The sequence below is a fragment of the Sorex fumeus genome, unplaced genomic scaffold (assembly GCF_029834395.1).
Source record: "Sorex fumeus unplaced genomic scaffold, SorFum_2.1 ptg000008l, whole genome shotgun sequence".
In the NCBI taxonomy this organism is placed as follows: domain Eukaryota; kingdom Metazoa; phylum Chordata; class Mammalia; order Eulipotyphla; family Soricidae; genus Sorex; species Sorex fumeus.
Genome location: NW_026606065.1, coordinates 74,211,433 through 74,228,090, shown reverse-complemented (window position 1 = coordinate 74,228,090; position 16,658 = coordinate 74,211,433). Strand labels below are relative to the sequence as shown.

The window sequence follows — 16,658 nt, the reverse complement described above, 5'->3', positions numbered from 1 at the left end:
TCTGCGGCAACATGGGGCTTTTCAAACGTTTCCTACCGACTTGGGATCTCAAACTCGCAGGTGGTACTTAACGTCGCCTCAATGTTTGGGAAAAAAACCCAAAAAACAAAAAAGACCCCGCACGACACAAAACGCGGAAACTGATTAAAACTTGGGTTTTCGGGTGGCCCGAAAGGACTTGCGCGTTTCCTCCAGCATTCGGCAAAGATGTACTCCGGGTGGCTGACATGGTCTACGCCATCACGCGACGCGAATCGTCGCGTTCGCGGCAACTGCAACGGAGGAGGATCCACGTTTTAAAAACAGGACTACCTCTTCTCAGAAACGAGTCCCCGAACGAGCAGCAGAGAACCTCATCCGGGAGGCGAAACCCAGAATCTGATACAGTCAAACAATTCAAAACCAAACCAAACCAAAAAACCGCACCGAAGCGAATTACCGATTTCGCGTTCCCTCCGCGAGACAATGAAGGCCGGCAAATCTCGCGACAGCCGCGGAACTACCACTCCCGAGATGCACCGCGCGCGCTGCCCGCCCTCCGCTGCCTAGAAGTCCTAGGGCCCGGCATGCCTCGGGGCCCGAAAGGCGACTTGGGACCCGTAGTCCGCCCAGGCACTTACAGGTCCTGCCAACGCGGCGGTCGCGTCTTTTCTTGGCTGCGGAGCGCGGTTTCCTGTGAGGGCGAGCTCAGGTGGAGAGACGGGCGCAGAAACTGGGAAGGGTGAGTCAGACCCTGACTGGCGCGCTTGTGGGAGGCGGCCGCGTCGAGTCGGGTCGCATTAAGTTAAATGGACACGTGCTGCGGTCTCTCCCGAGACACTGCGCGCTCGGTGCCCGCGAGAGGAGGCTGACGAGGCGCCGGAGCCCGCTCCTTGCACCCGTTGGCGTTCGCCGCCCCCCCACCGGCCGCCATCGCCGCCATGCAGTCCCGGGAAGAGGCTCCGCGCTCGCGCCGCCTCGCCAGCCCCCGCGGCGGCAAGCGACCCAAGCGAGTCCACAAGCCCACGGTGGCGGCTTTTTTCACGGGCCCCGAGGAACTGAAGGACTCGGCGCACTCGGCCGCCTTGCTGGCCCAGCTCAAGTCCTTCTACGATGCGCGGCTGCTCTGCGATGTGACCATCGAGGTGGTGACACCGGGCAGCGGGCCGGGCACCGGCCGCCTCTTCCCTTGCAACCGCAACGTGCTGGCCGCCGCCTGCCCCTACTTCAAGAGCATGTTCACGGGCGGCATGTACGAGAGCCAGCAGACGAGCATCACCATGCACGACGTGGACGCCGAGTCTTTCGAGGTGCTGGTGGACTACTGCTACACGGGCCGGGTGTCACTGAGCGAGGCCAACGTGGAGCGCCTGTACGCCGCCTCCGACATGCTGCAGCTCGAGTACGTGCGCGAAGCCTGCGCCTCTTTCCTGGCCCGCCGCCTGGACCTGAGCAACTGCACGGCCATCCTCAAGTTCGCCGACGCCTTCGGTCATCGCAAGCTGCGCTCGCAGGCCCAGGCCTTTATCGCCCACAACTTCAAGCAGCTCAGCCAGATGGGCTCCATCCGGGAGGAGAGCCTGGCCGACCTGACCCTGTCCCAGATGCTCACCGTCCTGCGCCTGGACAGCCTCAATATTGACAATGAGCAAACCGTGTGCCACGTGGCGGTGCAGTGGTTAGAGGCTGCCCCCAAGGAGCGTGGGCCCAGCGCTGCCGAGGTCTTCAAGTGCGTCCGCTGGACTCACTTCACCGACCAGGACCAGGATTACCTGGAAGGACTGTTGACCAACACCATTGTGAAGAAGTACTGCCTCGACCTCATTGAAGGGGCCCTGCAGATGCGGTATGGGGACATGCTGTTCAAGGCTGTGGTGCCCAAGCCTGAGACCAGCAGCAGCAGCTCCCTGGTATCTGCCGTGGAGAACCCACCCGAGAGACTGGGGGTGTGTGCCAAGAAGATGGTGATCTTCTTTGGACATCCCAGGGATCCGTTTCTGTGCTGTGACCCGTACACTGGGGACATGTACAAAGTGCCATCGCCTGTGACCTGCCTTGCTCATACGAGGTCTGTGACGACCTTAGCCGTCTGTGTATCTCCGGACCATGACATCTACCTTGCTGCCCAGCCCAGGAAAGACCTGTGGGTGTATAAGCCAGCCCAGAACAGTTGGCACCAGCTGGCTGACCGCCTGCTCTGCCGGGAGGGCATGGATGTGGCCTACCTCAATGGCTATATTTACATCTTGGGTGGGCGAGACCCTATTACTGGAGTTAAACTGAAGGAAGTGGAATGCTACAGTGTCCAGAGGAACCAGTGGGCGCTGGTGGCACCCTTACCCCACTCTTTCATATCCTTTGACCTAATGGTAATTCAGAACTATCTCTATGCTCTGAACAGTAAGCGCATGTTCTGCTATGATCCTAGCCATAATATATGGCTGAAGTGTGTGTCTCTGAAGCGGAACGACTTTCAGGAAGCCTGTGTCTTCAATGATGAGATCTACTGTATCTGTGACATCCCTGTTATGAAGGTCTACAATCCAGTCAGGGGAGAATGGAGACAGATGAATAACATTCCCCTGGTATCGGAGACCAACAACTACCGGATCATCAATCATGGCCAAAAATTGCTGTTGATCACCTCACGTACTCCACAGTGGAAGAAAAATCGTGTGACTGTATATGAATATGACATTGGGTCAGATCAGTGGATTAATATCGGGACCACATTAGGTCTCTTTCAGTTTGATTCCAATTTTTTTTGCCTTTCAGCTCGTGTTTATCCTTCCTGCCTAGAATCTGGTCATAGTTTTCTCACTGAGGAAGAAGAAGTGCCCAGTGAGTCTAGTACTGAATGGGACTTAGGTGGATTCAGTGAGCTGGATTCCGAGTCAGGAAGCTCAAGTTCTTTATCTGATGATGATTTGTGGGTACAAGTAGCACCTCAGTGAAATGCACAGGAAAAGTGGAGTTTTTTACAGCTAGTTTGAAACCTAATGTGATTTTCTGCTATGGAATGTATCTTAAGAGAGTTACCCTTTCTATTTTCTGGAGAAAATAAGTTGATTCTTTCAGTTTCAGTTTAGAAAGGGTATGTTTGAATTACTAATTGTCGTTTAATGTTACAGAATTTTAAAACACTAAAATTAATAATTTACTGTTCTACAAGCCCAGTATTGTTTTATTATATCTGTTTCATTATGCTCTTAAACTTTTATTATTGAATTTAATATTCTGTTTAGTGCCACAAGTGCTGTAATTTGAATTTTAGTTTTTATAATAGAAAATTTATTGGATAGGAATTACTAAATAGGGTTTTGAGAGAATATATCTTTTCTTTCAGAATAGTGTAATAGATTTTCAAAACTTTAGTATTTACACTAATTTATATGTTACAGTTTCAGTAGTTTGCTAAGTTTTAGTTTAGTGTCCTCTTATGTGAAGAATGATGCCTATACATTTAATGTGACTGAATAGTGATATCATTTGCAGTTATATAAAGAATGACTAAACTCACTGAAGGTAAAAACAAAAAAAAAGAGGATTCTATTGTTTGGAAAGAAGTTTAATTTTGTAGTGTAAAATGGGTATTTGCCACAAGTGACCAAATTTCCATCTAAAAGAGTTCATTCTAGTGGTATTGTCAGTTGTCTGAAAACCTTAAAAATTTAACTTGCTTTGTAGGTTCATATTTAACAAAAAATCCATACTTGACACAGGCTTCATTGAATCAGAGGAAAAAATCCTTTTTCACTGGAGATGATTATGTAAATTTTTATCCATTGTGTTAAAAAAAAATTTATGTGACTCTTAAAATATTTTGACTGTACAGTTTTGGTGTTCATCTTAGAGATTTTGTCAACTGTGTGATTATTATTAATGTTTTGTGAGGTAATATTGATTTTGAAAATATGTATAAACTAAGAACAGTATTTTGTTGAGATCAGTAGTTATTGTGTCTATCAATTATAAAATCAAGTGCCAGCAGAGAACTTTAAAACTTCATTGTGTATCGAACTGTTTTGTGTGTCCTTGACATATTCTGTAAGTTTTGTAAGTTACTAAATGTTATTATCAGCTTAAAGGTATTTTTGTATTAAAAGTATACAGTTAACTTACACAGTGAATGGTAGCATTTGAGGCCAGTCCTGAAAATATATTTGTTTTGTCTCAGATTCCCCAAGCAGCGTAAACACTACTATTTTGTTACAGTATTTGTATTTGTTCTATGTTTCTCTGTGAATCATGTTCCAGTCTTGCTTCTCTCAAGGGAAAGTCCAGAACTAGAGACTAAATCACAAAACTGACATTGTTAAATACAAAAACATCTTAAGTGCTTACCTCATGTGGACTTACTAAATATGTTTGTCCTTAACATATACACGATAAACCACCAGATGCATATAGTATATAATTTTCCATATTCAGTTAGAATAATCTCCCAGAATCTTCATTCCATAACGTGCTAATTATTCTGTTTATTCTCTGTGATAGAAAAGTGACATTTCATACACTTAAACAGTATAGAGGAATGTGCTTCTGGATAGAGATCTAAGTTTTTGATATATACAGAGAAATAAAAATGAAGAAGTGGAGATAAACGTAAAGAAAGTCTTAGCTAATTTGGCCATTTGGATATTCTACAAAGCATTCCTACTTAACATTTTTTTTGTGAACTAGATGCTTGTCCTAGCAGTTCCTTCAAAAAGGCAAACATGCTCTAGTTGTCTTAAGGCTAAATATTGTTCCATTTGACAGCAGAGTTGTATAAGCTTAACACAATGCCGTTTTTCAGTAGTGTTATTTTTTTGGCCAACTTCTCTTCACCAGTAACTTCTTGTTGATAGTTTGTTTTTGTCAGATTGAAACAGGATAAATCTGATTCAGTCTGCAGAATTAAGGTATGCTGCCAGTTTGTAAAAGGACAAATTCTTCAATTTGTCATTTTCTGCCTTTGAGGTAAAGCCTAAGCTAAATAGTAGTAATATCTTTGTTTACAAAGAGGTTTTCTGGGAAGAATTTTGGTTTTGTGACATGTTTGTGAATTATGGAATAGATGTTAATCATTATTTTATAGCTAAGTGGTTTGTATGTGATTAGTTATAAATAAAACTGGTACTAGAATCCTGACTTTTAATTCATTGTTCCACTAAATGTATAAGACTCCTGTTTGCACACCAAAAGACAAAAATTGGTATTACTAAAATTCTTCTTTATTAAGAAAGTACTGTCTCAGTTTTTCAGTTAATCACATCTTTCAGTAAATGTTGAATATGTTTGCAGAACTACTATTTTCAAGCTTTAGAATCTCTTTCATTTGAAATTTTTTATCTGTTCCTGTAGTCTGATTAACTGAAAAGAGCCCAGATTTGCAAGTTCTTTTAAGATCAAATGATGGGTGACTTTAGGGTTTCAGAAAGGATAAAGTAGGGGACTAGAGAGATAGGGTGGGCAAGGCTCTCGGCTTGCACATGACCCAAGTTTGATCCCCTGTACCCGACATGATCCCCTGAGCTTGCCAGGAGTGGTCCCTGAGCTCAGAGGCAGGAGTAAGCCCCGAGCATCAAGTGTGGCCCAACCACCCCCGCAAATTAATTTATCAATTTATGTAAATACATATTAAAATGGAAATCAAGTTATTTTCATTTTTCGTTTAACAACTTGGATCATGAGCTTCAGAAGCATAACAGTCTTAAAATTATAAACTATCAATTTTTTTTGTACCTGATCTCATTGACAACATGGAGAGCTTTTCATCTATTCTAAAGACAAAGGCAAGTATTTATAAGTTACATACATATATATTTATTTTTAATTGTTTTGTGGGTTTTGGACCAAACATGCTAGTGCTCGGGTAACTCCTGGCAAGCTCTGGTTACTCCTGGCAGTGTTTGGGGGTTGGGTACCTTATAGTTGCTGGGGAACGAACAGGTCTCTTGCTTGGTAAGCACTAACTCTGAGCTATTTCCCTGGCCCTGTTCATAGTTTATTATTTTAAGACTGTTAACGATACTTTCGAAGCTCACGATCCAAGGTAATTGGACTTGTGACAGTCGTTCATATGCCTGCTCAAAAGCTGCATCTCTTTTGCTGAACTTTGCTAAACTCCCTTACTAACTTTCCCTTAAAGTTAGTGTCATCCTAACTTCAAGGGAAGAAAATTCATTATAGCAAATATGCTACGGTAGGGGGAAATGTTAGAAGGAAAATGTATTTACAAAACTTACTTGAAGCCAAAGAGAATGCTACTTTAATATTTTATTTTTTCCTTTCTTCCCTATGTCTGGTGGCCACAGACTTGATGGTGATGTACTCACCACTTGGCTGGAGTGTGCTGCATAGGCAGCGTGGTGGGTCACAGTTGCCAAAGCAGGGCAGTGACAGGCATTTAGCTGGCTTCATACATACAAGGCAGGTGTTTACTGTTCAGCCAATTTTCTCTGGGCTTCCTTCATGTTAATTTTAGAACCAACAAGTGTTTTCATAATATGCAATCCCCTATGCTTAAAAAAAGAAAGAAACAGCTGTTTACAGAAGCTCCAGGCTTCATGGAAACAGATTTAAAAAAGAGAGGCCAGCCCCCTCTGTGACTCAGCCATTTGATACCAAAATCTATGTTATCAAACTTCCCTTCCTAACTTCTTTAACCCTGAGGAAGAGTATTGGTTTAAGAACAGATACTATTATATTACATTACTTTTACGTATGAGACATTTTCTTCTAAAACAACTTTCCCAGAATCTGGGAAGATAGCTCAAAGCTAGTGTGCATGCTTTGCATATTGGAGGCTTGGGTTCAATACCTGACACTGCTGGGAGTGACCACCATGTACCTTTGAATAATTCAGCCCGTCCAAACAAAAAATGCAACAATAATACAGGCAAAACAAAACAAACAAACAAAAAAAACCCTGGGCTGGAGCCATAACACAGTGGGTAGGGCATTTGCCTTGCAGATGGCCAACTTGGGTTCAATTCCCAGTAACCCATATGGTCCCATGAGCACTGCCAGGAGTAATTCCTGAGTGCATGAGCCAAGAGTAACCCCTGTGCAACGCCAGATCTGACCCAAAAAGCAAAAATAATAATAACATAGGCCAGAGAGTTCAATGGCTTGAGTGCATGCTTTGCATTTGGGAGTCCCACGTTTGTTCCCTGACACCACAGGATCTCTTGAGCACCACTAGAAGTAGCACAGGTCCAGGAGTACCCCCACCACCTCTAGTGCCCCTGACCAAAAATTTTAAGGACCCACTTACTCTGTGGAAAGTCATCACTATTGGAGTCAATGTTTTGCACAGCAATTTTAGCATTGGAGGTGAGACTATAACCACTATATCTCAATTAAGAAATATTCTTGGGGATGGAGAAATGGGACATGGAGATGGCTTGAAGACCTAGAGTACATGGTTTGCATGCTAAAAGCCCAGTTAACACATGAAGGCTGGGAGTAAGCCCCATCTCTGCTGGTGTAACCCAAAAGTCAAAAAAGAAAAAAAAAAAGAAATATTCTGGGGCAGTCATTCATTCTTTCTGGGAAAATCAGTCTTGAAGGACATTGTGTCAAGAAAAGCATTTCTTCCAAAACAGGAATATTTGTGCCCTAAAAATAAAAGCTAGAACTTAAGTGGTATATCAACTGAGTTCATTATTTAAAAAAAATTTTTTTTAATGATGTACATTAAAAATCTAGCATCAGGCAAGGACTGTTCCAGAGTCTCAGTGTCTTCAAGACTTTGCTTTATAGAGAAGATATGGCCGAAATGTTTTTCTTAAGGGTACAGTTCTGACCATCATGTTCCGAGCTGGTTTATTCACCGAGATTTTTGATATATATGCTGTGACTAGGTTCTCCATCACATTAAGGCTATTAACTTAAAGAGCAGTCTCTGCTGTACCATCTGTCAAGCCAGATTTCATCAACATGACAATTTAATATAGCCCCAAGAGTTACCACAATCTACACAACCTGGGTTAGGCTTCCCGCCCCCTCCCCCCAGAAAGACTTAGTCTCAGCGGGATTGTGCTGCTTCCCTAAATTAAAGATAAGGGCATTTCCTCTTGTTTCATTAAATAGAGTTTGAGAGATTGTCTCCCAGTATATCCTAACTCATGAGCCCTGGTCTCAGCCTTCTGTCATGGAATATTCCAACATCCTAAAAGGAAAGAACATTAAAAAATGACTGTAAAAATAATGGCAATATTAAATAATTTAAACAACAAATATTTGTTCTGTTAAAAATAAGAGGTATCACCACAGCATGATGAAGAAAAATGGATGTTGCTTACAGCATCCTAGACAGTCTAGCATTTTCTGTCTGACTCATCTGATGCTCTGTGAAAGTAACCTATTACTCTCTCTTAGTGCTGAAGCCTAAACCATTAGTCACAAGCCTGTTTAAATTTAGTTTCTTGCTGACTTTCTATATAGATGACCAGATAATATTAAATGTACTATTATTTTTTTGTGTTTATGTGAACTATAATACAACTGCCAGAGAGCATTTCGAATAGTTGTCTCTGTCAAATATGTGCTATAATGACCCTTCCCTATGTCGTTGTGATGACTGGGGCTAATACACGTGTTTGCTTTGTGGCACTTGCAGTCTTAGTTGTGGTGCTCACAATGGCTCACACATTTGACTACAGTGCTCACTGAGGATTGCATACACATATTCTGGTTTATGTACTTGCTGGGTGTGGGGTGGGGGTAGTCAGTGTGGTACTCACTCACGAGCCCATGGTACTTGCCAGGAGTTGCACACTTTAGTCTACAGCTCGTTCATATCAAGCTGTGTGTAGGGAGATTACATACTCTTGCAGAGCCAGAGATCCAGACAGGTAGAGCCAATGAAACCAAACTTGAGGCTTACAAAAGGAAAGGCGAGCAAACTCATGGCCTAACACTTGCAAAACAGGCACTTTTTGTCACTGAGTTATCTTTAGGCAGAACTCCACATGCAACTTTCTTTTTAGCAATTAGACTCAGCTCCTCACACATAGCAAGGAAGTGCTGTACCACTGGGCTACAATCCTCAGACCTCCTTTATCATTAGTTGTCATAAAAATGTATACTCATTTAAAAAGAGAAAGCAACCTTTTTTTTTTTCATATAGAACCCTCCTCTGCAAGCAAGAAAAGAGTAATATTTCACTTGGTAGTTGTTTTCCTATTCCCACATTAATAAAGGCTGCAAGACTGTTCTCTATTTTATTTTGACTCAATTGAAGCTTAAAGCTTACATTCAGTACATTGATTTGTTTGTTCTTCATCATGTCTCCTGCACCGGACTGTATCCTCTATCTGGAAGGACCACATCTATCTATCTTTCTGTAGCTTCTAACATAGTGCCAGGCACAGCACTGGCATTCAGTGAATATTTGTTGAGAAAAGAAATACATGTATTCGTGCTTGTTTGCATTTATATGAGAAACACTTGCATTAGAACTCTCATCTTTGCCAATTTTCCAGCTCTGAGGGAGAGCTATTATTAAACTCTTTTGTCTAGTTGTCATAGCAACCCACTGGCCTCCAGAGCTACAGGTTATTTCTGATGGGCATATTTTACCAGACAACCAAGCACACAGTGTTTTCAATTATGGAATAATAGTGCCATTATAAATCACATTTTGCGCACAGTATATTTCTCTACCTTTTATAACTATGGCAGATAATTAGAAAGGAAACAAGTTATTCAAACCCGTAAAAGCTACAGGAAATAAGGCAGTATGACACGTCTCTACCCTCTGTCCTTTCTTATTTCCTCTCAGCTCGCCACCTTTGTAAGTACCTGCAAATTCAGCTGGATTTTTGTTTAAGCTGAGAAGTTTTAAAAGGGGTTAGCTACAAAACAAATTATAAAGGGCTCTGTTATAGCTTAAATATTTTCCTTTTAATTCACAGTTATGTTTTTTCACATTAAATTAGGAAATGATAATAATCTTACAGAACTAGATAGTTGCTCTAAAGAGGTTCATCATCTGATGCCACCTTCCCCCTTATCCCTTTCCATTTATGTTTTTGGTGGGGTGTGGTGCTTGGGCTATACCCTGCTGTGCTCAGAGTTTAATCCTGACTCTGTGCTCAGAGATCTTTCCTGGAGGGTTCAGGGACCCATATGGGATGCCAGGAATTTAACCCAGGTCAACCAGGTGCAAGGCAAATGCCCTACCCATTGTACTGTTGATCTGGTACCCCTTCACTTGACTTTAGAATCTGGGTCAGATAATGGCTTTATCATTATTATTTTTATATCATTATTATTAATACAGGTGTCATTTGTGTTTTTCAACTAGCCATATTTTTTATTTTTCGTTTTGTGTTTTTCAGCTAGCCATAAAAATTTATTTTTTGTTTTGGGTCCGTGTCCGCTGGTGCTCCTGGCTCTGTGCTCCTGGTGGGTCTTGAAGAACCATGTGGGGTGCTGGGAATTGAACCAGAATTGGGTGCATACAAGGCAAGCACCAAACCTGCTATACTATAGCTCTGGTCTTCCATGAATGTAGTTTTTAAAAGTCAGAATTTAAGGGCTAGGAGCTGGAGAGATAGCACAGCGGGTAGGGTGTTTGCCTTGCATGCGGCCGACCCGGGCTCAATTCCCAGCATCCCATATGGTCCCCTGAGCACCACCAGGAGTAACTCCTGAGTGCAGAGCCAGGAGTGACCCCTGTGCATTGCCAGGTGTGACCCCCCAAAAAAGCAAAAAAATAAAATAAAAAAGAATTTAAGGGCTAGACCAATAGTATGCCCACTTCAAGGGCATTTGCTTTGCACACAGCTAACCTGGGTTTGATCCCGGCATCCCATATGGTCCCCCAAAGACCACCAGGAGTAACCCCTGAACATCACTGAATGAGGCTTCAAAACAAACAAACAAAAAAAAAACAAAAAAAAAACAAGTAAGAGTTTACTGTCTAAAAGTAGATATACTAAGGAGATCTTATATATGTCTTAAACTGTATTTTCTCTTTTGGAGGTCTGGGCTAAATAGAATAGGGACCACCAAATGCCAAGATAAATTCTATAATAAATACTTTCCTACATTCCTTTCCTCTTTAGTTCAGAACGCTTATTTTTCATACAGGATTTTATGAACTCTCCTACCAGTAAATAGTGTCCTACCTTATCTAAAATACGTTATATAGGAATTAGCTAATCTCCTGGTCTTTGAAATTATCAGTTTTTCCGCTCTGATGTGTGGAGTCATACCCAATAAAATGCAATGAGATATTATTGACTGCTGTCAGGAGGACAAAAACAAAGATAAGGAGGGGGCAGTATAGTGTGTATTATCATGAATGCACATACCCAACTTCCTTCAGATTAAAATTTTTTTCTACCTTTATTTAAATACCATAGTTTACAAGGTTGTTTATGATGCATTTACTACAAGCATTGGATATTCCAACACTAATCCCACCACCGTGACATTCCCTCCACCACAGCCCCCATTTCCTGCCCCCTCTCAGAAAAATAACTTATTTTATATTGCTTGTTACAACTAAGTGGTTAATCCATTTATCAAAAAGTACTTCAGTAAAAGAAAATTTGTGAAAATTGTTATATCTCACCATGGGGATATTAAGTCCTTGTCTGAGGTTTAACTAAGTTGTTGTTGCTAGCTGAGCTTTTGTGTTAATGGTTTTGCTTATTGAACTTAGTTGACTTCTATGTTACTTTCCCGTCTAATACGGTGTGCTCCCACTGGGATATCAGTATCTTAGAGTTTGGAGGTGTCAACACAACCACAAATGCATCTGAGTGCTCCAGAAACTCCAGAATATTTAACTGGGCAGTGAGTTTACATGGTGGCAGTTGTGGGATATGGGTGTGGCTGCCGAGCTTCCGGAAGAACGGGTTGGGAGGAGGCTGCCTTCCCCTACTTCAGAAGGACTCCAGAGTTCTCAGCCTGAAGACTGAAGTACTGAAATTTTCAACAGTTTGGTGTCTCTGCCAAACTCATTTGGGAGGTGCTGGAGATAGTGGTAGCTGTGGGGGTCTGAGGGTGCCTGAATGGGCTTAGGCAGAACAGAGACTCAAATTGCTACCCCCCCAACCAAGATTTTTTGTTTATTTATTGGTAAAAAATTAAGTGTTGTCTTATAGAAATCTCACTATCTTTATTTTTAAAAAAATAAGCAGAGAATATTATATAACCTCAGGTCAGATAATCAGTCTTCTGAGAGAGTAAAATGTAGATATTGTTCTGTTGTTAAAAAGTAAATGAGAAGGTGGGTTGTGAAAGAGACACGGGTGCAAAGACATTGACACTGGTGGTGGGTGTGGAGTTGGAATATTATATACCTGAAATTCTTATTAAAAGTATTCTAAATCATGGTGCTTAAATCAAAATTGGGAGGAATGAAAATGAAAACCTGTGAGATAGTTCAAGGATATGGGCACATGAATTGCATGCAGGAAGCCTTTGAGTTCCAGTACCACACGGTCCCTGGATCACCTTCTAGAGTGGCCCTGAGCACTGATCTGGGAGCAGCACCTGAGCACTGTTGATGTGCCTTCTCCCCAAAAATGTAGCAATGAGAGAAAATATTTTGCAGGGGAGGTTCAGATGCCCAGTTCCATAAGTCTTGCAACAGTTGCTGGACTGTGATAAGACTGTCATCTGTGGCTTTTAATAAGAGACAGCCCCACTATACTCATGTTATCATCAATGGATAAAAGATTTTGTCAAATGCCTCTTCTGCATCTATTGAAATTAAAGTGTGCTTTTATTTATTAGAACCAACACAGTTGTCAACTATAAAACTTCCTAAACTCTTACCCCCCTCTCTTTTGGGGGGACCAGACTGGTTGTGCTCAGGGCTTATTCCTGACAGCGCTTGTGGAGGACCATATGCAGTACCCCAGGAAAAGGGATCAATCAAGCCAGGATCAAAGACTTGTCAGTTCTATCTTTCCAAAGAAACCGCTCTTCATTTCCTTGGTTTGTCTTTTTTAATCCATTAGTTTATGATAGCACAGTGGTATGGCATTTGCCTCGCACGCAGCCAGCCTGGCAGAGCCGGGTTTGATTCCTCCACCTCTCTCGGAGAGCCCAGCAAGCTACCAAGAGTATTCAATATGCCAAACACAGTAACAAGAAGTCTCACAATGGAGATGATACTGGGCCCACTCGAGCAAATCGATGAACAATGGGAGGTCAGTGTTTGTTTGTAGTTTATGATTTCTGCTTTGAACTTTGTTATTTATTTCTTACAGTAATTTTTTTTGGTTTAGTTTTGCTTTTTGGCATTGCACCTGGCATTGCACAGTGGTTATTCCTGGCTCTGCACTCAGGAATTACTCCTGGCGGTGCTTGGGGGACCATATGGGATGCTGGGCATCGAACCTGGGTCGGCCCTATTCAAGGCAAACGCCCTACCTGCTGTACTATTGCTCCAGCCCCTTGTATAGTAATTTGAATTGCTTGATTTACCCTTTCTTGTTCCTGAGGTATAAAGTTAGAATGGTTATTTGGAATTTTTCTTGTTTCTTTTTCTGTTCTTATTTTCTTTTTGAGCAACATCCATTTGTCCTTGGGACCTATTCCAGTGGTGTCAGGGGATCATGTATTACTTGAACTCACGAACAAATCATGGGTTCTTACCATCTAACCATTTCTCAGGGTTTTCAAAATTTATTTTTGGCAAGGGGGGGCAGGGCGGGTATTGCTATATATTTTAACTACTGGAATGATAGAATTCCAGGAGTTAAACATCCACAAACCACTTTTTTCCCCTTCATTGCTGTTATTAATTGAAATCAGGGTCTCACACATAGCAATACTTAACCAGTGAGTCATGTCCTAGGCACCCAACAAACCGATTTTGTTTGAGTTCCACAATGATATTGAGAGATGGTCACTCATGTTGTGTCTATGCCAGTGAGAGTTTATTCCTCTACATTTCACTCCTCTCAATTGGTTTCATCTTTCTTGGATTGAGACAGGAAATAGCTGTCCTAAACTGAAGACAGAAGAAGCAATCTAGGATTTATTTAGAGTACTATGAAACACAAGCAGTCATTTACTTCTTTAAATTTAGATTGACTTCCGTTATTTGTAGAATCAATTCACGCACCAAATCACCTATCTTTTAATATTTTTTTATTCTGTCAGTGTACTAACGACTTCTCAGACTGTGACTTTGGGAAACTAGAAAAATCATGTTAGCCACAATTTCATGAAACAAATACCTGCTTTCCAAAACATTCTGCTTGGGGCTGGAGGGACAGCACAACGGGTAGGGCGTTTGCCTTCCACATGGCCGACCTGGGTTCGATTCCCGGCATCCCATCTGGTCTCCCGAGCACCGCCAGGAGTAATTCTTGAGTGCATGAGCCAGGAGTAACCCCTGTGCATCTCCGGGTGTGACTCAACAAGCCAAAACAAAAACAAAACAAACCAAAACATTCTGCTTCCCAAAAATGATATCCTCTTTTTTAACCAGATTTTTGTATGTATGTTTACATACACGATAATACTGGCAAATGGCACAGCACTCTGAGGTTGGCCCAAGGTGGTCTTTGGGGCACAAATATCCTTTACTTTTGGACATTTTTTTTTTCTGGAGAAGCCCACAATTGGTATCCTCCCTTAAAATTCTTTCAGTTCTCTCTCTCTGTCTGTTTCTCTCTCTCCCTTAAAATTCTGTTTCTCCCTTAAAATTCTTTCAGTTCTCTGGGGGCTGGAGCAATAGCACAGCGGGTAGGGCATTTGCCTTGTACGTAGCCGACCTGGGTTCGATTCTCAGCATATGGTCCCCTGAGCACTGCCAGGACTGATTCCTGAGTGAAGAGCCAGGAATAACCCCTGTGCATCACCGGGTGTGACCCAAAAAAGCAAAAAAAAAAATTCTTTCTCTCTCTCTCTCTCTCTTTCTCTTTCTCTCTCTCTCTCTTTTAACACACACACACACACACACACACACACACACACACACACACAAAGGTATTACTGGCTTACAATATTATGCCTTTTTTCTCTGTTTATGGGCTAAACTGAGTGGTATTTGACGGGGTTGTTATGGTTCAAAGTTCCTGGGTCCATCTCAGTTCAGGAGATGTTGTGCCAGAGATTAAACCTGGGGCTCCGCTATGCAAAGCATGCACTGTAGCCCTTTAAACTGTCTCTGCAGTCCTTTAATTATAGCACCGAGACTGGTTGATAATCCCAGCATTGAGATTCCGTCTCATGTAACACACAGACTCCATTGGAAAGTATAAAAATATCATACTTTGCAATGAAATAAACAATACCATTCCATTTTGTCCTTCCTTCCAGTCTTCCTTAAAAACATTAGGCCCTTTTCATTTTGTCATATTTATAATAAAGATATATTTGTCTAGATTTAATAGATCACCATAAATTAAATTTTAGATGATTTTGCCACTTAGCAAAAAGTTCTAATACGGGGCTGGAGTGATAGCACAGCAGTTAGGGCATTTGCCTTGCATACGGCTGACTGGGGTTCGATTCCCAGCATCCCATGTGGTCCCCTGAGCACTGCCAGGTGTGGTTCCTGAGTGCAGAGCCAGGAATGATCCCTGTGCATTGCTGGGTGTGACCCAAAATGCAAAAAAAAAAATGTTCTAATACATGTGACACTGCACACAGTAATATCTAGAGGCTCTATATGCAAAGATATCTATGAAGCTGGGATGACAGCTCAAGGGCTGGAGTAAAATGCTTTGCATGTTGGAACCTGGTTTAGATCCTTGGCACTGGATGGTTCCCTGAGCACTCCAGGAGTAACCACTAAGTACTGCATTGGGTATTGTACCTGAGCACCACTTGATGAGACACAAAATAAATATTTTAAAAAATGAATGCTAAGGGTTTTGGAGTGGGATTGGCTCAATGCGTTGAGTACACACTGTGAAGTGTGACCCCAATTCAAAACCAACCAAGGAAGAAGATGTTTGTTGTATCATTTATAAAGCAGCATATTGAAATAGTCATCCTAAGTACATAAAAAATATTCAGTAAACATACTATACTATAGACTCTTCTACAAATAATACAGTATATTTGTGAGTATTGATCAGAGAAGAACTGGCTGAAGAATTTATTGTTATTTGAACTGTTTAATGTATGATTCCCTTTTCTCTGTCTCATGAGTCTCCTAGATATGACACACACACAAAAAAATCAGGGAACTTAGAAGTCATTATGATGATGTCAGTAACAGAAAGAACTGCATTTTTTTTTTGTCATTTTAGCAGTGTGAGCCTTTGGGATTTTAGTAGGGGGGCTCCCAAGTAGCGCTGAGGAGATCTGGGACCCTGCCAGCAATTCAGTGTATGGGCTGGAGGGTGAGCTGCTACCCAGACCCTGGGGTGCTGAAGATAATCAGGGCAGCCCAGCAGTGCTGGGGACCTCCAGGGCTGCACCCAACGATGCTGCTGGGATGAGTTGGCTGGGAGTTGAACCTGCGCCCGGAGCATGCCAGGCATGTACCCGAGCAGCTGTACTACTCCCTGCCTAATAATATGATATTTAATTACTTCAAAAAGTTGTGAGGGAACAGAGAGACACTAGAGTGGGTAAGACGCTTGCCTAGCACATAGGGTCGACCTGGGTTTAATCCCTGCATCACATTTGGTTCCATGAACACTGCCAGGAGTGATTACTGAGTATTGAACCAGCCTGAATATTTTTTAAATTTTAGTTTTATTTTT

At 42.1% G+C, this 16,658-nt stretch overlaps 1 protein-coding gene across 1 annotated transcript; it reads left to right on the top strand.

The window, feature by feature from the left end:
* The first annotated feature begins 720 nt into the window (after positions 1 to 720).
* LOC130019207 (kelch repeat and BTB domain-containing protein 6) lies at positions 721 to 5,112 on the top strand. The gene has a single exon (XM_056109821.1). It carries the CDS (start codon positions 921 to 923, stop codon positions 2,931 to 2,933), a length of 2,013 nt encoding a protein of 670 aa, XP_055965796.1. The 5' UTR covers positions 721 to 920; the 3' UTR covers positions 2,934 to 5,112.
* The last annotated feature ends 11,546 nt before the right edge of the window (positions 5,113 to 16,658 follow it).

What these genes read in the sequence shown, in the direction of transcription:
- LOC130019207 (XM_056109821.1), top strand. Translation starts at nt 921, where the DNA reads ATGCAGTCCCGGGAAGAGGCTCCGCGCTCGCGCCGCCTCGCCAGCCCC.